Source organism: Hakea prostrata, chromosome 1, assembly GCF_041222555.1.
Source record: "Hakea prostrata isolate BN-2017 chromosome 1, UWA_Hpros_2, whole genome shotgun sequence".
In the NCBI taxonomy this organism is placed as follows: Eukaryota; Viridiplantae; Streptophyta; class Magnoliopsida; order Proteales; family Proteaceae; genus Hakea; species Hakea prostrata.
The window spans coordinates 77,662,818-77,688,551 of NC_142600.1; the positions used below are offsets into that span (position 1 = coordinate 77,662,818).

The window sequence follows — 25,734 nt, forward strand, 5'->3', positions numbered from 1 at the left end:
TTTACTTTTAGGTGAGTCTGGGTTTCCCCTACCACTCGAGAGTTAATGTTGGGTGATTCTTCTGTTTAATGTCTCGCTGAAGTGCAAAATTATGACTGAAACCTGGTAACTTCAGTTCTTGTTTTCAGTTGCTGGATTCAAGGACTGATGGCCGAATAAGTACTCAAATTTCTGTGTAAGTCCCATTTTAGGTCCACTGAACATATTGAAATCCTCTGAATGTAAGCTCACATATAAATTTATATTTCAAGTGTATTTCAATATTTCATTTATTGGAAATTATATTCAATAGACTCCTCTTGAGCTTATGCAAGTGCAGTAAATAGAATAGTTGGATAGGTTTACCACCAATGCTTGCATTAGGCTGATGGATCATTGGGTCAAGAATACAAGATATAGTTAGAAAATGAAAGCTATCATGAATACAAAAATGAGGTTAGAATAGTTATTGGCTCTACTGACCTTTTCATTTATGGGGGGATCTGTATATCTCCATCTAATAATTTAACTTGCTTGGAGGTCAATCTTGAAGTTCTTTGAACCAGCAAGATTGTTAAATTCTGCACCACATTTTTTCTTCATTTACAGAAAGCTTTTAAATATTTATTTTCCCATGAGCAAGCCAAGAAGCAACTATTCATGCAACATTATGTATCAATCATAAACATCCTTTCATCAATACACACTATACTTGCATGTAATAATCAGGGTTTAGTATACAAGGTGTGTGAAGCCAGTTTTTTTATTTTAATTTATTTTTAAGTATTGCTGGAATGGTATGAAGCCAGCTCAATCAAGCTGATTAATTGTCATGAACCATATCATGTAGCTCATTTGAGTTTCAATTGAAAACTCATTAGGACTGGCATCTTTGTCTTCTTTTTTTGGTAAGCTCCATCATTTAACATATTCAGGTTATATTGAGCCTGAAGAACACCCTTTAGAGATACACCCATTGCTGCCTTTCCCATGGTTAGCTATAAACCTCTAGTTTAATTTTTCCACCGGTTCAAATTACCACCCTCAAAGTTCAATGGCATCAGGTCTGAATATTCATCAAACATTATTACAGGCTGAAAGTTTCAAGTATGACACAGGTCCATATGTGCCAAAAAATAAACGGATTTTATTAGAAACTATATCTACATGGATGAACACAAAAAAGGAAAAAGCCTGTTGATTTATTATATAACAAGATATGTTACAATTTTCTATCCAAACCCATTATTCCTCCCCCTCTTCTATTCTATGATGAGATATGTGATCAAATACGTGACTAAGAACGAGAAATGCATAAAAGAAAGCAAGGAAGAGACACACAACATTGATGACATAGTTCGGTCATAAGACCTACGTCTCCGAGACTCAAGATTGAGTCCGATTCAATATGAGAGAAAATTTAAAACCTGATAGATCTTGGGTAGAAACAATGCAAAAGAATGGTAATCAAAGAAAACCAAACTCCGCCTCTGATAGCCTTCAATCGCACATCAATCGCTGGAATATTCTTCGAGTTGCAACGGCAACGCTTACCACCGGAGCAAGATCGCGCGAACAAGAGAAAGAAAGAACAGAGAAGAAACCCTTATTCGAACCCACGCTTAACTTCACTTCTACTATTCAAAACCAACCCAAAAAAAAATATACAAAGCAATGAACCAAACCGGTTCACCAAATGGCTCACCCGAACCACCAAATGACAGATTAACCCTTACAAATCTCCCCCTTAATCTATAAGCATAGCTTCCCATATAGAATCGAACTACAACAGTCATCATCCAAGTATTCCTGCAAGACAAAAAGAAAGAAACCAACAGTACAATGCAAATACAAACATGCAAAATACCTAAATACATGCAACAACAAAAGGACTCATTGCAGACACACCATGCAACAAATGCAACATGTAGAGAAGCCCTAAACCACAACTCAAACCAAACAACCATGGAGAGTAATCATGCACAAATAAGGCATACATCTCATAATAGAGATACAAAATAAACAAGAGCTGTAAAAAATTAGGCAGCATTTCCCCTAAAAATGCAACATATGCAAAACCTGATCAAACAAACAAACATACTTGGACATCACCATACCAGTGATAAATAGAAAAACAAAGAATACACTCCCACAAGACGTGCTAAACCATCACATAGACTTACCCATGCCAGCAAAAGCATAATATTATATATATGATTTTATAAACAAGTAATGCTTAAAACAAAGTGTAAACTTTTAAATAAGAATATGGTGATACCCAAAGACAAGCTAGGTTAACAGAGCCTCACGACTATCACAATAAACAACTTGGATCCAAACAAATAGATATTGCCAAAACAGACCATGTATCTACACAAATGCTCACAATATAAGCCAAGTCAAGTCTAATACATATCACATGATACATAAGAGAACTTAACAACTAGAGAAGAGAGATTTGAATAATTCAACCTTTAAATATATATATAAACCATGACAATGATTAATGAATGTTTAACACGTGAACAGCTAAAGAAATTTTAACTAAATAAAAACCAACAGGTTAAATTTCTAATTATCCTTGTCAAAGAATAAACTCAAACAAATAAGAATAAACCTCTCCCCCTCAACTAGGTAGATCCTAAAAACCTAGGAAATTCCTAACAGATCCAAGTGCTTCCATTTCAAAATTTTGATTTTAAATTTTTCAAAAAAATAAAAATAAAATGACATACAACCAATATGTAAACCACATAATCGGCAGATAAAAGGCACAGAAAAAGAAATGAGAAACTAGAGGCAACTGTCAAACCTTTAAATGCAAAACACAAAGCTAAACTCAAATATTAAGTCTTATATATCAATGCCAATGGAGTACACATGAAACCACAACAGGATTCATTTACAAGTCATATTTTCAATTCAGTTATTAAAATGCCTAAAGAAGTTGCAAATAATTCTTTCTTCTACATTAGTGTGAAGAAAGACAACATGTATCCAATTACTTAAAAAACATAATGAATTGAGTAACTCAAGATATCAAACACTCTTATAGACTTACATTTAACAACAAGATGAAAAATATCAAGATAAATCCAAAGGCAAACACACTCCTAACTCTGTCACTGAGACCTCACCACAAGTAGAGCACAAATCAACTACTAGACAAATCCAGGTCACCTAGAGTAGAGATCAATCAAAGATAAAGAAAAGAAGTAAATTTCATGAGACTCAAATACACTAATCCCATAAGACTACACTAATGAAAAACAAAATAATGGAACAAACTCCAACCAACTATGATGATTTCTAATCACAATACACACAAGCTATAAAAGTCCAACTGCTAACATGACATAACCTTGCAACACTGGTGCAAACCAACCTACTCGACAACAACATAAATCCGAGACACCTTGAAGTAAATACTCACTCAAACCATACAAGTTGACATAATCATACCCCCTGAATCACATGTGAACCCCAACTAAATGTGAGGACACCCCCTTGACAACACCTATGTCAAGACCAACACTATATAGGCTAAAATGGAGATCAAAACCTCTCCAAACACCAGGGATACTCCTAATGCCATACCAAGTGAAATAAGAACCATCATGTGTGTGCAACCAACTGTGCTAAAACCAATCTCACACATGTCAACACCACCTATTATCACTCAGGCATTCCAAACCTCAATCAAGCAAGTACACCAATGCAAATATGAGCACATATGAGAGTACATTAAAACAATAATAATCAATCAACATGCCAACACTATCATAATTGGTCAAGACTTCACTCACCATAAAGCATAACTTAACAAATACCAATAGAAGACAAGACACAAAAAATGTTGTTTTAAATTTATTTAATAATCAACTTCCTTACACAAGCATAACACCTTTAAAACAAAATAAACCACCTCCTTTTATAAAGGAACAAAATAGGATAAACCAAAGTATGCACCCAATGGCAACCCGAGTAACTAGGTCTTCAAAACAATGTCTATGCTTCCAAAGAAAGCACCTAGGTCCTCAAAGGTTCTCATCCTTGGACTTCAATAAGAAAATCCAAGTACTCCTAGTATAGTCATCAACAATAGATAAAAAACAGGAGTTACCTCAATAAAACATGACTGGCGTTGGACCCCACAAATCAGCATGAACATACTTTAATATAGCACAAGATCAACCCCAAAACTCAACCTGTGTTGCTTGCCTAAGATGCATGAGTCACTAGATAAACAACAAATGCTAAAGACACCATCAAAGTATGTACTACTATCTAATACATACAAACCAAACTGAAATTTACCTTTCAAACATGCATGTCAATCTTTAGAAACTGTAAGGATACCCCTAGAAATACTTGTATCAAATCCAGCACTATCAAGGCTACTTATTGAAATCAAGTTCCTGTTTTAATCGTATATACCTTACATCATGCAATGTGAAAACATACTTAGTGTGAGTGAACAATTTAATAGTGCCAATACCAACCACATCACACACATCATTGTTTCCCATCATAACTTTAGCATTTTATATCTCAGTCAAATGTGTAAACCAATGTAAATGAGGACAAATATGATAAGTACATCGAGAATCAATGATCCAACAATCATGCCTATCACTATAAAAAATAGTCAGCACTCCACAAATATTTATACACGTTTGCTTGACCATTACTAGTAAAAGGCATATCAGAGTTAGATGTCTCATTTTCTTTTAATTTTCTTTTGTATGCATAACAATGTTTCTTAAAGTGACCCACTTTCTTACAGAAAAAACATCTCTTAGTGTTAGAGTCAGATCTATTATTCCCATTGTTATTAGTATGATTATCCCTTCCCTTTGAATTTCCCCTGGTTATAAGAGCCCTTGCCCTTAACAAATAGATTTTTCCCACTTCCCTTAGCATTCCCAGAAGCCAACAACTCTGACTCCCTATTCATTTAAAGCATCAATACATTGGTTAAGGGTAATATTTTGACAAGCATACTTTATAGATTTTTTAACAACAAAATAATCATTGTGAAGGGAATTTAACAAGATGATAGATAAGTCTTAGTCATCTAATTTACTCTTCTCCCCAGTGCTGGCCAAATCTTGAACTAATTTCTTAAACATGTCTAGATTTTGGTCTAGACTGATAGCATGATCCATTTTGAAGCCATACAATCTTTCCTTCAAATAAATCCTATTACCCAAATTCTTTTTCTAATAAATTTGTTCAAGTTTTGTCCACATTTTCATGGGGGTGTTATCCTCTTCATCTAAGTACCTAATAACACCATTAGTGAGTTCCAAAGCATGCAACCAATTGCATTCTCCATCACCTCAGTCCTTAATACAGGGTCTATACTTTCAAAGAAAGCATCAAGGTCATCAATAGCCCTCAGAAGTCTTTGTTGGGCCATAAGAGCTCTAATCTTCCTCTTCCATATCCCAAAGTCCCTAGTCCCATCAAACTTTTCAATGTCTACCTTAGAGCTCCCCATTGGAGCTTCCAAATTTAGGTACCTAGGGTTTTCACTCAGACCTACAGCTCTACTAGAGCTTGTGGTAACCACATTGGGAGGAGAACCTTTCCCAGGCAAACACAAATCCTTACTTAGCTCCACTTTTACACCAACAAATCTCATAAATTAGTATATACAAGAAAAAAATACAAGTATACTGATAAAACAATCGGAAAAATAATTACAAAAAAATTAATCTAAACCACAAAAAAATGTTGGCTAAGCATGTACAGTTTATAACAGCATCAATTCATATATTGTAGTTAACATATCACAGCAAATAAATACCAAATAAAATGCCTAGGTAACAACAGTGAATAGATTATGCAAATAAATAACAAATTTCTAGCACATTTCATACCAACTAATTAATTTAGTAATTATTAGATAGAAAACAATCTCATAAACAGGTAAAAAATTATTACCGAATCAAATTAGGTCACCTGAGACCTTAACAAAGAGCCTGAATACCAAACTAGTAATCCTAAATAGGTATTAGTGACAAAGATGATCAGTAAATATGCCTAATATTCTATATAAGATCATAAAAATCAAATTAGGGAAGTAAACAACAAGAAACCCTAATTCAATTTCATCACAGAGTCACCGTAACAAGCTCAAATGCCAAATTGTGATTGAATACGTGACTAAGAATGAGAAATGCATAAAAGAAAGCAAGGAAGAGACACACAACATTGATGACGGAGTTCAGTCATAAGACCTACGTCTCCGGGACTCAGGACTGAGTCCGATTCAATATGAGAAAAATTTGAAAACCTTACACATCTTGGGTAGAAACAATGCAAAAGAAGGGTAATCAAAGAAAACCAAACTCTACCTCTGATAGCCTTCAATCGCACATCAATCGCCGGAATATCCTTCGGTTTTATTTGTCATTTGGTGGTTCGGGTGAGCCATTTGGTGAACCGGTTTGGTTCATCAATCGCACACCCTGTAGAATCCTTACATTTTTCTTTGGTTTTTATTTTTTTTATTTTAAGGGGGGTGGGTTGTTTGGATCATAAGTAAAAAAAAATGCAATATATACCACCCCTCGAGCATTTTAATTTTCAGATGGAGAAACCTGTGACATTATTATCAGGTATCACATACAACATGTTTAAAATATATCAAATTTGATAATAACACATCATGTTTACTGCATGAAAACTACACCTATTATAGACATGTCACTCCATTTCATCCAACAACATGAAGCTAAACATCAGTTTTGGTAAGGAAAGTTGTCTGACATACAAATCATAGCACAGAACTGATCATAGAATTCTCAATGACAACATTCCACAGATGTACTAGAATGATGGTTTATGTACCAAAGATATTTTCTGCTTTCTTTTCCTTTTTTTTTTTTTTTTTTTTTTTGGGGGGGGGGGGGGAGAGGAGAGGATCACGGTGGGGCTATACAACAATTTTAATTAATTTTTTTTCATCAAGTTCAATAAACTTTGCTAATGACTGTGACAGCATAATGACATAAAGTCAATAAGGAAATTCAAGCTTTTAAAATAAGCACCACGTAACTAAGATGTCTTTTTAAGTTGAATAAGCTTCCCTAGATTGGTATGCATAATGACAAAAAGTCAAAAAGGAAAATAAAGCTTTTACAATAAGCACCACGTACCAAGAATGAGTTCAACATCTTCGACAAAACCCATCCTCAACATTTCATCAGCCTCATTGAGAACACGAAACTTCAATGAGCTAAAGTCAATATCACCTCTCTCTATGTGATCCTACAACAGAAAATATCAAGATTTAAGCATGCAATGAAGAACTACATAAGAAGTATGAATTATAAGAAATGTAATAATACCTTTACACGCCCAGGGGTTCCAACAACAATATCAACCCCTCGTCTCAATTTGACCTCTTGAGGAGAATATTGAGCTCCTCCATATAAAGAGCATGAACTTAATCCTAAAACACAGCCATACTCTTCGAAGTCAGCATGTACCTGAAATTGAAGGGAAGTTAGATCTCATATAGAAATGAATTCAAATCATTACCAAATTGATACCTTTAATCTCAAGAAAGTTATTTCTCAGAGAGAAGGATGCCAGACAATTATCAAATTGGATATTTCAAGTTTACACCTCAAAATACCTGGGTAGCAGCTCCCTGGCTGGCAGAAGAACTAGGACACTAGGTGCTCGCCCGTACCCTGTCTTCCGTGTGGCTTTAGCAGGACCATTTGTCAAAGACTCTAAGATAGGTAGCACAAAAGCCAATGTCCTTCCCTGAAATATTTCAAAAGCATATTCAGTAGAACAATCTTTTAATATCCCACAAATAAAAATCTATCCGCCACCAATTATGTGCTGGATGATTAAATGAATAGGAGGCTATGACCAGAACTCCACCAGAAAGCAACACGGCTCACATGATTGGTCATTTGCCAATTTTATATTATCAAGAGAGGTTTCGTAACTTGCTTACAGATTCACTATAGCAATTGACATTTGTTGGTGATTTAAGGAATAAACAGCTAAAGTTAAAATCTAAAGGAAAAGCCTTGCTTCTGCTACAACCAAGAACAAAGTTGTCACCGGGCACCACCTCAAAAACAAGCACTATAACAATTTTGTATATCATGTGGGATACAATCATCAACTTTAGCCAATACCCATATGTTTGAAGAGAATTAAAAACAAAGCACAGTTCTCAGGAATTACAAGATAAGCAAGCCTCCCACTAGGATGTCATCGTATAGCCTAACTGAATGACAAGCAGTAGCAACATGGAATGTAGAAAGTTTTGGTTCAAGTTCTGGAAACTTGCATGCAGATGAAGAATATCAAAGGAGAAAGTCTGCGAGATATGGAAGAATTAATACCTGACCCGTGCGTGCACGGCCAACCAAATCAGAACCATCAAGGACTATACTAAATGTCATAGCTTGGATAGGGAAGAGCGTTTAAATTCCCTTAGACTTCAACTGCTCCCTTAAGGGTTGGGAGATCCTGAAATTGGAAATAGTGTTAGGATTGGTAGCTGCATCAGCAACTACTCTCCTTCCTCATCGTTGGTGGTGTCCATCAATTTAGGCTTCTTCTTCGAAAATCCATCAACAGCCCTTGGCTTCAAAGCCACCGGGGTCCCCAATTCAGAGCTGGTCTCACTCTTCTCCTCTTCATCATCCCCTTCTTCAACCTCAGAGGCTTTCCTCTTTTTACTCTTATCCTTCTTCTCGCTACTACTCTTCTTCTTCTCTGGAGTGGAAACTAGTGACTCAATTCAAAAGCATACTGCAAGGTTTCAATTAAACCCTGCATCTTATACATAAAAATTTATCTTTCAAATGTATTTCAATATTTCATTTATTGGAAATTCAATTCAATGACCTTATGCAAGTGCAGTAAATAGAATAGTTGTATAGGTTTACCACCAATGCTTGCATTAGGCTGATGGATCATTGGGTCAAGAATACAAGATATGGTTAGAAAATGAAAGCTAACATGAATAAAAAATTGAGGTTGAATAGTTATAAGCTCTACTGACCTTTTCTTTTATGGGGATCTGTATTTCTCCATCTAATAATTTAACTTGCTTGGAGGTCAATCTTGAAGTTCTTTGACTCAGCAAGATTGTTAAATTCTGCACCACATTATTTCTTCATTTACAGAAAGCTTTTAAAATATTTATTTTTCCCATGAACACGCCAAGAAGCAACTATTCATGCAACATTATGTATCAATCATAAACATCCTTTCATCAATACACACTATACTTGCATTTAATAATCAGGTTTAGTATACAAGGTGTGTGAAGCCAGCTGGAAAGGTATGAAGCCAGCTCAATCATGCTGATTAATTGTAATGAACCATATCATGTAGCTCATTTGAGTTTCAATTGAAAACTCATTAGGACTTGAAGTTCTCCATCATTTGGTATACTTTTCTTCTTTTTTTGGGTAAGCTCCATCATTTGACATATTCAGGTTCTATTGAGCCTGAAGAACATCCTCTAGAGATACACCCATTGCTGCCTTTCCCATGGTTAGCTATAAACTTCTAGTATAATTTTTCCACCGGGTCAAATTACCACCCTCAAAGTTCAATGGCATCAGATCTGAATATTCATCAAACATTATTACAGGCTGAAAAGTTCGAGTATGACACAGGTCCACATGTGCCAAAAAATAAACGGATTTTATTAGAAACCATATCTACATGGATGAACACAAAAGGGAAAAAGTCTGTTGATTTATTATATAACAAGATATGTTACAATTTTCTTTCCAAACCCATTATTACTCCCCCTCTTCTCTTCTATGATGAGATACTATAAAGAAATTCCCAGTCAAGCATCACAGTCTTGAACTAATTCTATCAAACCATGAGGTTCCTATGTTCCATCTAGATGTATTATTTGTCTTGTTTCTTCCTTTGGTGGTAGTTTCACTACTAGCAGAAGCTTGAGAACAGATGTAAGAAAGTGACTGAAGCCATGAAACTAAAGTAGGTTTCCGTGTAACATCATCCGACTCTGCAACCTGGGCATATAGTTCATCAAGTATAACGTTCTGACCAGCTTTCGGCAATTCTGAAATGAACTGTGCTAGTAGCTTCATTAGGTTTGGCAGTACCTGGTCAATTGATTCAAAAGGAAAATTATTAATCTCAGCTAGATTAGAATCATCTCCATTCCAATTTAACACAAACAGAATGTCAAGAAGGGGTTTCAAACCAGAATACACTTTTAAGTTCACACATTAGCTCACAACTAAAACATAGGATACCTGTATATCCACTAGGGAAATGAGATGCATCAGCAACTCCAGAACTTTCTTGCAAGGTTCTGAATCTTCTTGCCAATTCTTCCATATATCAGCATCCTCACTCATGGCTTTACTACAAAGCCTATGAGCTTTCTCAACAAGACTATGAATGGTGTAAAATATTGTTGGACTTCCGGCAGGAAGATGTCGTACCAAAGCTGCAACCCCAGAAGCCATACCTTCAAAAGGCGTTATTCCAGGATATGCCTACATTCACACGAAAGGAGTAGAAGAAAAAGGAATGAGGGGTCTGCAAATTGATAGTCCACCTCAAGTCACACAAAGAAGGAATTTTTTTTTTTTTTGGGTAGTATCATACCTCTAAAGCTCTCTGTATGTAATAAAAAACTAGCTGCTCCTTCAATTGAACCCTATCATCCTGATTAGAGTCCTGTCCTGAGGATACAAAAGCTGCAAACAAGGTATGTGATGCCCCAGACACTTTTCCATTTTGATGTCCCATGTATCTATTTCCTTTGTATTAAGGGACTAGAATACGAAGCACAAATAGAAATGAACTACCATGAAGGTTTAAATGGCCCCACTGAAAGGATTAGAGAATATGGTAAGAACAGTACATACAAAAAGATCTAAAGTGAGAATTACTGTGAAAACTAAGAAAATTCCAGTTAGAGGATACAAGAACATGGTTGGAGCCACCACTTTCCCGAACACAGGACCAGGTACACGTTCAATGCATGTTGGGATCACCCGCAGGTAAAACAAAATGCGGGCAGTCTGCACATCATCTTTTGACCAGTTGTATTCGATTTTGTCCGTGCAAGATAAGCCTAAGAGAGAACCCGGTTCAGATCTCACTTAAATGGTAATCACTATCATAAAGATAAGAGAAAGAAAAAAAACTCATATTCAGGACCAGTCCAAGAGAAATTCCACAATTTGATCAAGTTGTATTGCATTACCAAGTTGATCATACCTTGTTGGTTTGTCAACTCTGTGTAAGAGGGCATTGAATTGACAAACGAAACACAGGAATTCTCATTTTCTTGAACACTAACAACAATTGCCCTTATGGTATCAGTATACTCGGGCAATCTAACACGCCGAAAATACTCCACACAAGAGAATGAAATCAATATTCTAACTGAAATCTCCAGCTGGTCATCCCTTGAGTACTTTGAATTCAACTTGTGCTTTGTAACTGAGGCCGCAAATATCACAACCATAAGGAAAGCAGATTCAGCCATTTTCTCCAATAGCCCAAGCAACTCCTTCCCCTCACTCTGAAGCATCAGAGCAACCAGTTGATGCCCTGAGTAAATATCCTGGCAATAGCTCCACATAAGATTCTCCACGATCCCCTTCTGTTCTTCATCAGCTGAGACATACTGGTGACAAAATGAGCTGGTTATAGCCCCAGCTTCTTTAAAGAGAATACTATCCATATGCTCTTTGACCCCATTAAGCCCCAACACCCCAGAATCACCCCGTGAATATCGATCGACCATTGTATACAGAGACCGTAAAGGGAATATTTCAATCAACAGAGCTGCTGCCAGGCATGAAAGAAGAGGTGCACTGGGAGAAACTGAACCACTTCGAGCCAAAGCCAATGACAGGCACTGTAGGAGAAGACGATTTTCAGGATTATCAATCGAATGAAGAAAACCTTCAGTTTTAAATATCAAATCTCTGCACATAGCTACAATGCAGTCTTCTGCAGATTTTCTCAGTAGGAAAATAATCTCTGCCTTGCTAGGACTAGGCATAACCTTATTAAGCGCCCTCAAGATTCCAGCAGCAGCCATGACAACCGCAAATGGTGCATGATTGGGCTTAGGCATTTCCGATATCTCTCGGCTAATAAACTCAATTTTCTCCACGGATGGGGAATTGACAGAACCAGACACCACCCATTCGATCAAATGCAAAATCATAAGCCCATAAGGAACCCGACCATGAGGTTCACCGTCCTTACTCCAAACCCCAAGTAGAGAATTCAGTATTCTACTAAAATGAACAAGTTCAGCAGCAAAAAGAGCATACCCAATTCCTGCAAGAACCTCAGGAACAAGTTCCTCGCACAATCCAATAAATCTGTACTCCTCCTCCAGCAGCTTAGGTAGCATGTCCAAGCAAACATCTTTAGAGCTTCTGGGTAGAGAGGGCACTAACGACAGGGCACCAAGGAGAAGAATACCATTGGAGACCACAGAAGAGCTCTTTCCGGCGTCCGATTCGAATGACAGAAGGCGGGAGATAACAGTGACGGCCGTCTCGATTAAAGAGGGAGATGGTCTGGAGGATTTCCGAACCCAGATGTAGAGGAGCCTTAAAAATAAAGGATATGATTCAGGCGGAGGGAGTAGATGTGGAGAATTGAGAATAGAAAGCAAGAGCTTCGCTTGCGGGTCTGCAACGTGTAGGGAACTTTGAGAGTTAAGGAGGGTTTGAAGGGACTGGACGTGAGAGGGTTGGAAGATTTGGTTCTGAAGAGAATCTCTTAACTCCGCCCATGCTTGAATAATGGCTCGAGCAGAAGAGGACGGAGAAGGCTTCTTGTTGTTTCTGCTACCATTGCTAATGCTGTTACTTCTCAGCCATTCTTCAAGGAAAAGGCCTTGGACGTGTTTTTCCATTTTAGGTCACTCCAAGGCAGAGCTCAACTCTAATAAGAAAACCCAACAGGTCAATTGAAACCATTTAAGATTCTTGGACCCACATCCCCGTCAGTCCACGAAAGAGGTCCGATCATCAAACAAAGTACTGCGTAAGGGAGAATTCAACGTCTAAACCAAGGTTTCGAAATGAAATTGAAACATTCTCAAAGTGAGAAAGTGAGTCAGTTTTTAGAGAGAAAAAGAAGCAGAGGCAGAAAGAAAGAGAGATTAATTAAGTGATAAATATAGAATCCTTTTCAGTTATTAACATAGAGAAGAAATCCTTTCCAGTTACGAAACAAGGAATCGGGAGGAGGACATCAGGTCCGGAATCGCCACACTCTTTTCTCTCTCTTTTTTCTCTTCTTCTCCCTTCTACCTGAAATTCACGCCCAAATCTAAACCTTCTCTCTATCTACGATCTGGGAAATCTGCTTCATAATCAAACTGAAGTCCTGAAACACATACTTGGTTTCGCCCTTGCAAATAGGCTCATCTCCATCAAAATCTACCTCCCAGATCTGCGATTTAAGTCTCAACCAGAACCTGCGTTTTCCTCAGGCTAATCTTTTCAAACATGATAAGATACTGCTTACTGTCCGGCTGGTCTCCTGTTGGTAATAGACCGATGATAACTTAGGCATCATTATGGGGGGCTCGGCCTTGGCTCCGACGGCAAACTGTAGAGAACTGCGGCTGATAGTAAGCGCTGGCTTGTGTTCTCTATTTCATTTCATGTAACACTTGAGTTGTTTGCAGGATACGGTTGTAATGAAACCGCTCTACTCCCCCATGCGCAAGGTTTAAAGTATCGGTATCGAGTATCGTATCGGTCAAGTGATTTAAGAGACGTATCGTCCTATATCGAGTATTGTATTGCTCTGGCTAATGTATTTTAGTGTAATTGAATGAAGAGATGTATCGAGATGTATCGTATCGGTTGGGTTAAATATGGACACGTATCGACTAGTATCGTATGGTATCATGAGATACTTTAAACCTTGCCCATGCGTGCCTATCCCGTCACATATATTACTTGACGAAGGTCTCTCGCTCCTTTTTGAAATTTTGTCATGTAAAATCTTACGACTTCACCCTTGGGGTGGGAAAGTTGGCATGCCATATCACCAAACAAGTTTCCTTAATTGTCCTTAACTTGTCTGTAACCTTCCCACCCCAAGCAACAACAAAAAATACACTTTTATAGGATTTCAAGGAAAAGTTGTTTTTTCAATAATTTTCCCAGCCCCACCTTTATTCCTGCAAACAAACGCAGCCTAAAGTTGCGAGGAAGGCTTCCTAATAGTCTCTGGTTTGTAATTAAGACATACGAACACCTACCCCAATACTTCCATAAATGGAAGTACTCATCCTTCCCCTTTGTTGGTCTTACATTACCCGAAGTGTATATGGTGGCCAGTGGAAAACCACATTTGATTACTCTCTCCCCCCTGACACACACCCAATATGGTAAGGCCCTCTGCTAGGGCTTCTCCACCATTGCTTGCTTAACAAACTACCCCTCCCGCTGCTAGTTCTGGGCATCCACATTCTCACAATGAAAGGAAAAAAAGATAGAGCAACATCATGGAAGGAAGTTAACCACCATGGGGAATGGTCCACAGGTGTTGACATACCTATACCTCAGACGGTTGAAGATAATAGAATTTTATTTAGCTATGTCACTGGGTTTCAGGCTAAGTTGATCCTGGCTATTGGTAAAAAGCTCACTGCTCTATGGGCTCCCCTTGGAGCTATACAAGTGTTCTATGCTAGGATTGACTCATTCAAGGCCACCTTTGTTTCGGAAGAAAGGAGGAATCAGGTTTTCTCACTCTCCCCATGGTGGCTGGGAACTTCCTTGCTCCACCTCTCATCTAAATCCATTCATGAGTTCAGATCAAATGTGACTCTGCCCCCCCCCCCCATTGTGATTTGGATCCAATTGAGGGGCATCAGCAGTGACAATCTCCTTTACTAATTTGTTCATGGTGTTGCTGCCGCTATTGGAAGAGTTGTTGAAGTTCACCTTAGCCTGATGGATCTTGGCCCAAAAAGATCATGTTCAACATCAACAAAAGAGTCGGATACAAAACTGCATATGTGGTTCGAATGGATCTTGGACTCCATTGCAACTGCTTTACGAGGTAAGAGTGCTCCATTACAAGTGTGGGAAAATATGCCACTTAATTAAGCATTGTACTGAGGAGTTTGGATTTAACCCTACTTCGAGTTGTCAAGCTCAACATGGAAATATGGGAATTATAGATTTCTTTAAAGGGCTTCAGACTGATCCCATTCAAAGTGGACTATCTAGATTCCATTCTTTAAGGGACCTAGAAAGGATGATGTCCCTCCCCACTGTGGACCATGCTGCTCTCCATATTGAAACATATGCATCCTCCTCTTTGGTAGTAGATAGTACTGCTTGGGCTGGTGATGGCTCTGATGCTTCTTTTTTTTTTTTTTTTTTTTGGGGGGGGGGGGGGGCTTGACCTATCAAACCTCAATTTTAATACCTCCCCCCCCTATGAATATTGATAATGTTTTCCATTTACCTTGCTCACCCAATCAACACTCAAGTGGGATTTTAAACATTGCTAGTTTGAGGTCTAATGACCATCACTATGATCCCTCGTATAGTGACAAAAGCTTGAATGATAACTTGAATCTGGGACCTGATAAAATTCCCAAATAGCAACCTTGAATGCTTCTCTGTCAGGCAAGGTTTAAAGTATCTCACGATACCATACGATACTAGCCGATACGTATCCATATTTGACCCAACCGATACGATACATCTCAACACATCTCTCCATTGAATTACACTAAAATACATTAGCCAGAGCAATACAATACTCAATACAGGACAATACGTCTCTTAAAATCACTTGACCGATATGATACTCGATACCGATACTTTAAACCTTGCTGTCAGGGACTTTGAAATCTTTCCAAACACACACTTGTATCAAGAGAGGCGTTGTGATACATCTCATTTGTCAAATTCACAATGTGTGCAAAGTGATGTGCACACTACTAAATTTTCTTATCAGGAGGCAAAGCTTGCTCTTGATTTAAACTCTACCTTTGTTCTCAACAAGAGACTTCTGTATGTGCTTCTGGTTCCAATCTTGTTACATGGAATCAAGGAGCAATACCTAAGGACATTGTATCCTCTGGCAAAACAGCAACTAGAAAAAACATTTGAAGACAATACAGAGAAAACTGAAGAAAGAAATGAAGTGAAGGAAACAACAATGGCAAGATTGGGAGAAAAAGCAGCTGGAAAAGTTACTAATAGAGAAGAAGGTGGCAGTGTAGAAGTTGTAATAAACACAACAGCAAACAAAACTACTGAAGACCTTGCTAAAGAGAAAGCAACAATTAAGCCAATAAAAACTGAAATTGTGGCTACCTACATTGTATCTAATGCTATAATCACAAATGTAGATCTTGATCAAGAAGGAGAAGTACAAGAAAAAGATAAGAAAGAACAAGAAGTACAAGTCTGAATAGAACATGCAGCTGAATTTAAAGTCAAGGTTGAAACTGAAGAAGTTGAAGAAGTAGCAAAATATGCACCTCCAACTGAAGAAAAAGAAGAGGAAGAAGAACCTAAACTTCCTAAAGATGCTGAAGAATCTAAAACAGTAGAGGAAGAAGAAGAAGCAAATGATGAGACACAACTGGCAAACAAAAATGACTCGACTATTAGGTTTGTTACACAGGCTGCTGTTAGAAAAATGAAAATGCAACAGCAGCACAACTCGAAGCAAACAAGAAAAACAAGAACAACAACTGAGATCTCTGAAGGGAAGAAAAATGGAGAACAATGTGCAAAGAAAAAGGAAAAGCAAAAGGGAGGAAGAGCTCAAACCTTTCATCATCAGCAACAAACCTTGGATTATGCAACCCAACCCAAGGATGAACAACTGAAGAAATTCCTAGAAAATTTCGAAAGGAAAGGAGGAATTTTCAACCATTCTATCACTACTCATAATGTGAATTTCTATTGTTCTTGCGTGGAACCCATGAATACTGGATCTCTAACCACAATTTAGGGGGGGGGGGGAAGCTCTTGCCGAACACAATCCCAGGCCTTAACCAATAGAAAAAGAAGAGAAGAGTTTCAAAAATCCAACATACATCTAATCATGTTGATACTCTAAACAGTAACCTAGATTCTGTGCTAGCCTCTTGCCCCCAAACTTGAGAAACCTTTCAACATTATAGGATGAGAATGGATGCTCGGTTCAACAACTTCATCCTACAGAACAACCCAAGGCAATCTACGATGAACAACAGCCAACAAATGCAAGATCCAAAGCCTCAAAATGAAAGCTTGGAACAAGATACCGATGCCCCCAGGTCTTTCCCTATCACTTGTACAGTGATTTCTTTGATAGTTGTATTGTCCACTTTATTTGTGTTTTTAGCATACTGTTTTGCTGGTTTAACAATATTCAATTCACCCGATGGAATATGTATCATGCCTAGATTGATGCTTTTGAAACTTTGTCTTATTCTCATTGTTGAAATAGGATTTCTTCTGAATTCTCCCACCTATTTTTTTGTTGTACTACTTAATAGCTCACGATTTACCTATAATTCTTTGACTTGTTATGCTTTTAATCCCTTCCATATTCTGTGGCTTCCGGATGATGGAATCTCATCCACTTGTTTGAGGTACTTTTGGACTTTTTGCGTTGTCTACTTTACAATGAAGATTCTCTCTTGGAATGTTAGAGATTTAAATGGATTGTTCACTTCTCAATGCTTGTCTAAAATCATCAAGAAACAAAACTTGGATATTGTGTTCTTATGTGAAACTAAATGCCTTGATCATGAAAAACTTTTTAAGCTAAGGAAAAAGTGTTTCAGAAATCTTGAACCTATAGTTTTCTCAAATAGCTATGGGAGAAGAGGACTTAAAGGAGGAATTTGTATTCTTAAGAACCCAAATCTAGACACCTCCATCATACATACCCACCAATCTTTCTTTGCTATTCTATGTTCCTATAATAATACCAATTGGATTATCATCTTCATCTATGCTCCTTCAACATACTCAGAAAGAAAAGTTTTATGGGAATATCTTCACTGTTTCATTGACAGCATGTCCAAACCTTTCCTTATGATCGAGGACTTTAATGAAGTTTTGAAACCTGAAGACAAACTTAGAGGACCATACAAATCTTCACCTTCCTTGTACATACTTACCCAAATCCTTGCAGGATTTTCACTTCACCAATTCTCGAGAATTGGGAACCAATTCACTTGTTCCTGCATGCAACAACCACCGAAACTAGTAAAAGAGAAATTAAACCTTGCCTACCTATCCTAACTGGATATCACTATTCCCCAATGCATCTCTCCAAATTCTACCTAGAATTGGATCGGACCACAACCTTCTTGTAATGTCTACCGACTCTTTCACTACTCTGGGAGAAAATTGTTCCACTTCCAAAATGCTTGGTACCAACATCCAGATTTTCTTGATTCCCTTAAGACTGCTTGGACTTCTAATAGGGACCAAGGTCTACACATCAAATTGGCTAATCTGTCTAGATTTCTACAACATTGGAATAGGGCTATCTTTGGGAATATTGATCACCTTTTCTCTCTTATTGCATCTGAAATTGATGCCCTACAGGATTCCAACAAACCAAACTCTGATTTAATCCTACAAAAAATCAACACCATTCACTGGGCTCTTCAAACTGAAGAACATTTCTGGTTCCAAAAATCAAGAGAAAAGTACATTTTAGATGGAGACAGAAACACCAAGTTCTACCATCTGGCCTAAAAAATTCATGCTCACCAAAAAAGAATTGATTCTTTGTAGCATGAAGGCCAAATCATCAAAGGTAATGTGGAAATTGCAACAACTTTTGCAAACTATCTGAGAGATCTCTTTTGTTCTTCAAGCCCTTTGGATCCTGACTGTATTGAAGAACTCTTTCACCCTCTAGACCAACATCTGATCCCACAGGATATTTCTCAACCACCTACACCTGAGGAAATCAAAAGTACCATGTTCTCTATGGGACATCACAAAGCATCGAGAATGGATGGGTTTAATGCTTTCTTTTACCAAAAGAATTGGGACCTTATTAATAATGAACTATGCTCCTTTGTTAATAACACTTTCCTCACCTCTGAACTGCCTTTGGGTACAAACCATACCCTGGTCTATTTCATCCCAAAAATTGAATCCCCAAAAAAAGTATCAGATTTCAGACCCATTAGCCTTTGCAATTTTACCTACAAGCTGATAGCAAAAATTCTAGCTAGAAGACTGAAACCCTGTTTGCAAAGTATCATATCCCCTTGTCAAGGTGCCTTCATACCTAACAGACAAATCATTGATAACATTATGATTGCACATGAGATTTTCCATTTTATGAGCACAACTAGAGCAAAAACTTGATATGTAGCTCTAAAATTGGATTTATCCAAGGCCTATGATAGGGTTGAATGCGGCATTATTACCAATCTGTTCCGAAGATGGGGCTTTGATAACCAATGGTGTAATCTTGTCAAAACCCTAATATCTTCGGCCTCCTACTCTATGAAACTTAAAAGGCAGCCCATACCATTGGTTCATGGGCTCTCGGGGACTTCAGTAGGGTTGTCCCCTTAGCCCATATCTTTTCCTTGTTATCATGGAAATTCATTCAAGGATATTCACTGAATACAAGGAACTCAACCTCTTCAAAGGAATCAAACTAGCCAGAAATGCTCTTGGAGTTTCTCATCTCTTCTTTGCAGATGACACCTTCTTCTTTTGTAGAGCAACAAAGGAAGATGTACTAGCCCTTCAAGCTGCCGTTGAGCTCTTCTCGGACATCATAGGACAACAAATCAACTTTGAAAAAAATGGTGCTTTCTTTTCTAGAAATGTGAATTAGGCCTATAAAGGAAAAATCTTATCAATGTTAGGTGTTCAAGAAATGAAGAAGAATGCTATCTATCTATCTAGGAACTCAACTATTCCATGGGAGAACCAAAACAATAAATTTTGAATACCTCATCTCTAGGTTGGGGAGCAAAATGGCCACTTGGATATCCTATGTAGGAAGGGAAGTACTCATGAAATCTGTCCTCCAATCCCAGCCTATTTATCTAATGCAGTGTCTTCGTTTTCCAAAAACTATGTGTAGGAAATTGTACACAATTTGCCAACGGTTTTGGTTGGGGAAACCAAACAAAACTAAACAATTGACACTCACATCATGGGACCGATGCTGGAAACCCAAACAACAAGTAGGACTAGGCTTCAAAAGAATGGAGCAAATCAACAGTGCCCTGTTGTTGAAACAAGGATGCAGACTTCTCAACAACCCGAATTCCATTTTGGGAGGAATTCTCAAAGCAAGATACTTCCCAAACTCTTCTATCTTTGATCCTAAAGTTATAAACAAAAGAGGATCTTGGATATGGAAAAACATCACCTCCATTCTCCCCACTCTACAAACAATGGTACAAAGAAAGATTGGTGATGGGAAAGACACATACTTTTGATTTGATCCTTGGGTAGAAACAACTGATCATATGGTAGGTGAACAAAATTTCCTACTGTGGCAAAGGGATATTAAGCTGCGAGAAGTATACGAGAACTACTAGCAAAGAAGACGAGAGTTGAATAGCCAGAACAATATAAATCTACTAGCCTATTCTTTATCTCATATAATTTGTTCTTTTAACCCATCCCCAACACATAACTCATGGTTATCTCTATTATTAGCAACAGGGAAATTTTCTGCAAAATTAGCAGGAAATGCGTTGTCCAATATTAATAACCATGAATCCTTGTCAACATCTTCCCCTTGGTGGAGGTTTCATTGGAAACTACTAATACACCCAAAGTTTAAAATAATTTTTTGGCGTCTCTTAAATGCAGGATTACCAACAAAGCTGACCCTATCCAAATGGACAAATACAAATCCAACATGTGAATTATGCAACAACATGAGGGAAGAATCAATATGGCACATCTTTATCTAGTGCGACGAGACAAAAAAAAATTTGGGCAGCTGGAGCATTGGGTCTAAGATCCGATCCATGAGAAACACCTCTCTTCTAAACTTATGCACTTCCTTTCTAACTGAATATCATTTTGAAAATCACACCAAAATTTGGTTTTTCTCAAATTTCATAATTACATGTTATTTTATTTGGCTAGCAAGGAATGTAAAAATACATAATAATAAAATTCCAAATCCTTCACACATAATTGATAATGTAAATAAATGGATTAGGGATCTAAAACTCATCTCCAACAATACTGAATGGATAAATAATGAAACAACACCCCAATTTACTTGTCTTAAATGTTATTATTTAAACAACAACTTTGGGAACTCACCTATGCTAATGTGTGCAGGTATATCTAATAAACTAAATGGAGATAGATGGAGCGTAGGATTGCTGTGGAATGGAAAAGTCAAAGACATACAAAAAGGATACACCACATTAGGACAACTAATGAAGCATCTATTGGAAGCCACTTGGGCAGTGATACAAAGGGCACAAAAAAAGGATGTCCAGCTAAAGCAAATTTGGTGTGATTACTTACTAGGAGAAATCCTCACCATAAGAAAACAAACCAATCAAGTATCCCCCACTATTTCCCTATTTTAGGCTGTCAAATGAACATGGAGGACTACTTTGCATTGAGACCATGTCTCACTCTAGGTTTAGCCACCAAGCTTAACATCTATAAAATTTTATTTTTATCATAAAAAATAAAAATTTAAAAAAAAAAAAAAGAAGAAAAGAAATTGAAACACGAGCTACCCCACTATCTTTGATATGAAATTCTGAACTCATCGAAGATCGGCCGATTCGCCAGTTGGACCGTACATATTTGCTCCCCCTTTAGGGCTTCAACATAATTAAGGTGGATCATTTTTTTTTCTTCTTATTTTTGGGTAACCAAACTTTCAATTAAACAGTCGAGCCAAGAGAACAAGAGTACAAAGGCTTTGTAACCAAGGATGAGGCATGCCACGGTGTCCCTGAAAGACCCTGTGCTCACTAGGCTAGGATGTCAGCAATATTGTTACAACTCCTAGGAATATAAGAAAAGATACAGACAAAAAGCGGACCCAATCTTCTTGATATCCTCCACAATGGATCTAATGCATGAAGGGATAGAATAAGCATGGTTATTTATGCATTTGATCAGCTCTAGGTTGTTTGAGTCTAAGTGCACATGATCATGTATCTTTGCTATGGCTTGAAGAGCACCACTTCTAAGCGCCAAGGCTTCCCCCACCAGGATATCGTCGAAATGAGTGATCTGAGCTGCTGCAAACAAAGGGCTACCACTTGAATCTCTGATAATAAAGTTGAGTCCTCTTGTGTTACCTCCACTTTTTAAGGGTTGCATCTGTGTTAAATATTAACTGAGCCAAGAGGAGGGGGGATTCCATTCCTTTACTGGACTAATAGGAATACAAGGCCTCTAACATTTTACTTTTTGGATCTAGAGCAAATTCCATGGCAACCACCTCCACTGATCTTGCAACTTCCAATGGAGACCATGGTCTCTTTCTAAAGGTGAGGTCATTTCTAGCAATCCATAATTTCCAGCACATCTGGAAACAAAAGGAGTAAAACTCGTGGGCTCTATTTTTTGGGCCTTTAAATACATTTTTCAGGCTTTTAACCCAAAGATGCAATTGGGTTGGGCCATGGGCTAAACCTTTAAAACTAAGAGAGCATGCCATTCAATAGACCTTTGTACACAGGCAATTGAAAAAATAGGGTTTGTTGTTCACCTTTCATATTTCTGTGCCAAATTGTTGCTCTGATAGCTAAGAAATTTGCACAAGCTCGCCACATGAAATGTTTCACTCGAGGGATGTTTTGACATTTCCATATGAATTTTCAAGTGTTGGCCTCCATTTATTTCCAGGTAGGTGATGGGAAAGATGATGCTTTCTTTGGCCAAATTTTTTACCTTTGCATTAGATAATTTGATTGTGAGTTTTCCATCCTTAGATCCAGCCCGATATAACTCATCATCATAGACTCAGTTGTATATTTAATACTGCTTGGGCTTCCAATTGATCCAATAATTGCCGAATCAAATCAACTTTTCGCCTCTTGTCGTGAGGCTCTAGTAGGTTTGAAACCCATTGTAGCTCACACCCTTCTGGCCTTGGATGATTGAGAGTGTAACCCTGAATTCTAGAGATCCACCTATCACCCCAAATTTGGATAGAATTCCCATGGCCAATTCTTCATACAAGATGAGGTAATAGACTCTTCCTTTCTTCCAAAATGCTTAACCAGACCCATGATGATTGATTACCTTTCTTGGCTTGAAGGAAATCACACTTCGAGTAGTAGATGGACTTTATGAATTTGGCCCATAATGAGTCTGGTTGTGACCTACATGCCACTTTTGCTAACATTGCAACATTGCAACATTTTGTACAGCTGAGTCTTTTAAGTCCAAGACCCCTTGTCTCTTTTGATGTACAAAGCCTCTCCATGACATCCAATGTGTTTTAGGCTTTTCTTCTTCCACTCCCCCATCAGATTTTTTTTCCTTTATATCTTTATGGATAGACTTTGGAAGCAAGAAATGAGACCCAACATATTGAGCCATAGCTGAGACAAGTGATTTGAGTAGAACTTCCTTCCTTGCCTATGACAGGAGTTTAACTTTCCAACTTTCCAATTTTTGTGTGGCTCTATCTGCAACATATTTGAAAGCTTGAGCCTTTGATGCCCCTAATTCAAGGGGAAACCCTAGGTACTTTGTTAGCTGCTTGGCATATGACACTTTTAGTACCTAGAGAACCACCTTAGGGCTAAACACCAAGTTACGTGTTAGGGCTAAAAGTTTACGGCCTAACCACTACCTCTAGAATAAGTAACCAAACATGATTTCAAGTCGCAAATAAGGTCTAACATCACTTTAGAGAATAACAGGAAGAGGAATGGATCATAAACTTCACCCACCCAAAAACAAAAATGGATCAATTTTTTTTCATGTTGCCCACTTAAGTTAGGCCAAAACTCTTGACTGTCCATTTAAGTGGCAAAAATTACATGTTGCTCACACGGGCTCTTTGTAGAAATTACAAATTACCCATCGTTATATTTTGACTCTTAACTTTTCAACTTTAAAATGTTAGAGACAAAAATACCCCCCCCATCAAAAATTATTATTAATCCTATAAGTCACTTCCCACCCATTGTTCACACTTACGTCATTTAATTTTATAAAATCTACAACAAAACTCCCTGATTCACTCGAATCACCAACCTCCCCCCACCGGCAACTGCTACCCCTCCCCCGGCACACAAAAAACAAACAAGCACTTGTGAGCATGGTGCTAAATATCGTTGGGTATTGCTACCCAACGAACCGGCCGATATGAAGAAATTTCGCTCAAATGTCAGTGAAATTCGGGTAGCCTCGAAGGCAACGGCAGCGAGTTGAAGAATCACACCCCAGCTGTTGAATCATGCCTCGCCATAGGAGGCAATGGCAACACCAACAGAGATGGAAACCATATTCAACATAGATTCCGTCTTTAAGGTCTCCTTCTTGAAGAAAACCCCGATGGAATAAACGACAACAGGCATCAGTGCCTTGAGCATCTGAATAAACGAAATAGAGAGGTAAATGTAGGCGGAGTTAGAGAACCAGAGGCCGAGTGAATAGAGAGCTCTGATGGGGACGACGAAGGAGAGGTATAGATCCCGAGACATTGAGACCGGCTCCACCAATTTGAAGGTGGACATGGTCAGGGAAATCGGGTTTGGCCAATTGTACATCTTCTTGTCCAAGATGTATTTGTTGTAAACGATCACAGTGAAGCTCAGGAAGATCCATATGGCAACGTATGCAATACGATAGTAGGATCTTCTTCACAACGCTCTCGCTCAGCGATCCTCCTTTCCCCATTGTTATTGCTCGACTCTGATTCAGAGAAGAAGAAGACGGTGACGACAACGAATCGAACCATCAACATTTATCGCCCAAATCGATAAAACGGCGCGAATCTCGGCGATATCTTGCCATGTCAATGTTCGAAATCGGTTTTGGGTTCATAGCGATATTGCGCACCATGCTTGTGAGGCCAAGGGTCGTTTGATTTCTTTGCTCGTTGAAGTGTCTTGTTCGTGTTAACATAAACTCAAACACGAGGCGGCACACACATGAAACCCTGGAATTCGCATCCCACGAGCCTCGTTTTTTCATTGTAGGTAATCAGCCGGATAATCGCAGGAAATCGCAGAGTGAGTCTTTCGGGAATCCATCTTAGCTTCTTTTCTCAGGTTCTCCAATTAATATGCTATATGTCCGTTACTGATAAATCCAACAGGCGCGACGTTTCACCTGATAATTGCTAAAGGTCTCACCAGAAAGCGGCAATGGTGTTTCTAAAACTGGCAAGAGAGTTCTGGTTCTTCTGGTAGGTTAATAATGTTTTGGGAGCTAAGATTTTGGAGAGAAACGGAGTATTCATTGATTCACTGTGAGACAACTATCTAACAAGGTCTTGAACTAGTTCAGATGTTGCAAAGAACCCTAATTTTGACTGGCACAGTCACGGGTTAGAAGGTTGGAGCTCAGTGTATGTGATAGCAGAGATGCAAAAAATTGAGATTTTAGAGTACATGGCATTCAGATTTAGCAAAATAACTGGAACTGGAGCATCCATCCAAGTTGAAGAACATCGCATGTTTCTTCGAATCCTTGGCTAAACAACTATCGATTTTTTGATTGCAGTAAATGGAGCTCCTGCAGAGGTTGATTCATCAGCAAACTCAATTTCTTCATT

At 38.1% G+C, this 25,734-nt stretch overlaps 1 protein-coding gene across 2 annotated transcripts; it reads right to left on the reverse strand.

Moving 5' to 3' along the window:
• Positions 1–7,616: 7,616 nt before the first annotated feature.
• On the reverse strand, positions 7,617–13,694 carry LOC149030251 (obscurin-like protein). 2 transcript variants are annotated; one of them, XR_016171254.1, is made up of 6 exons: positions 11,239–13,694; positions 10,942–11,092; positions 10,621–10,768; positions 10,263–10,508; positions 8,358–10,109; positions 7,617–7,761 (listed from the first exon to the last, which is right to left on the reverse strand). XR_016171254.1 is itself a non-coding variant. In XM_089142544.1 (5 exons), the coding sequence occupies exons 1-5, from the start codon at positions 12,899–12,901 to the stop codon at positions 9,831–9,833; spliced, it is 2,487 nt and encodes an 828-aa protein (XP_088998670.1). In that variant the 5' UTR covers positions 12,902–13,694; the 3' UTR covers positions 7,797–9,830. The 2 variants fall into 2 exon arrangements, 1 of the variants encoding a protein (XP_088998670.1); XM_089142544.1 differs by lacking the exon at positions 7,617–7,761 and having other exon boundaries at positions 7,797–10,109.
• Between the last annotated feature and the right edge of the window lie 12,040 nt (positions 13,695–25,734).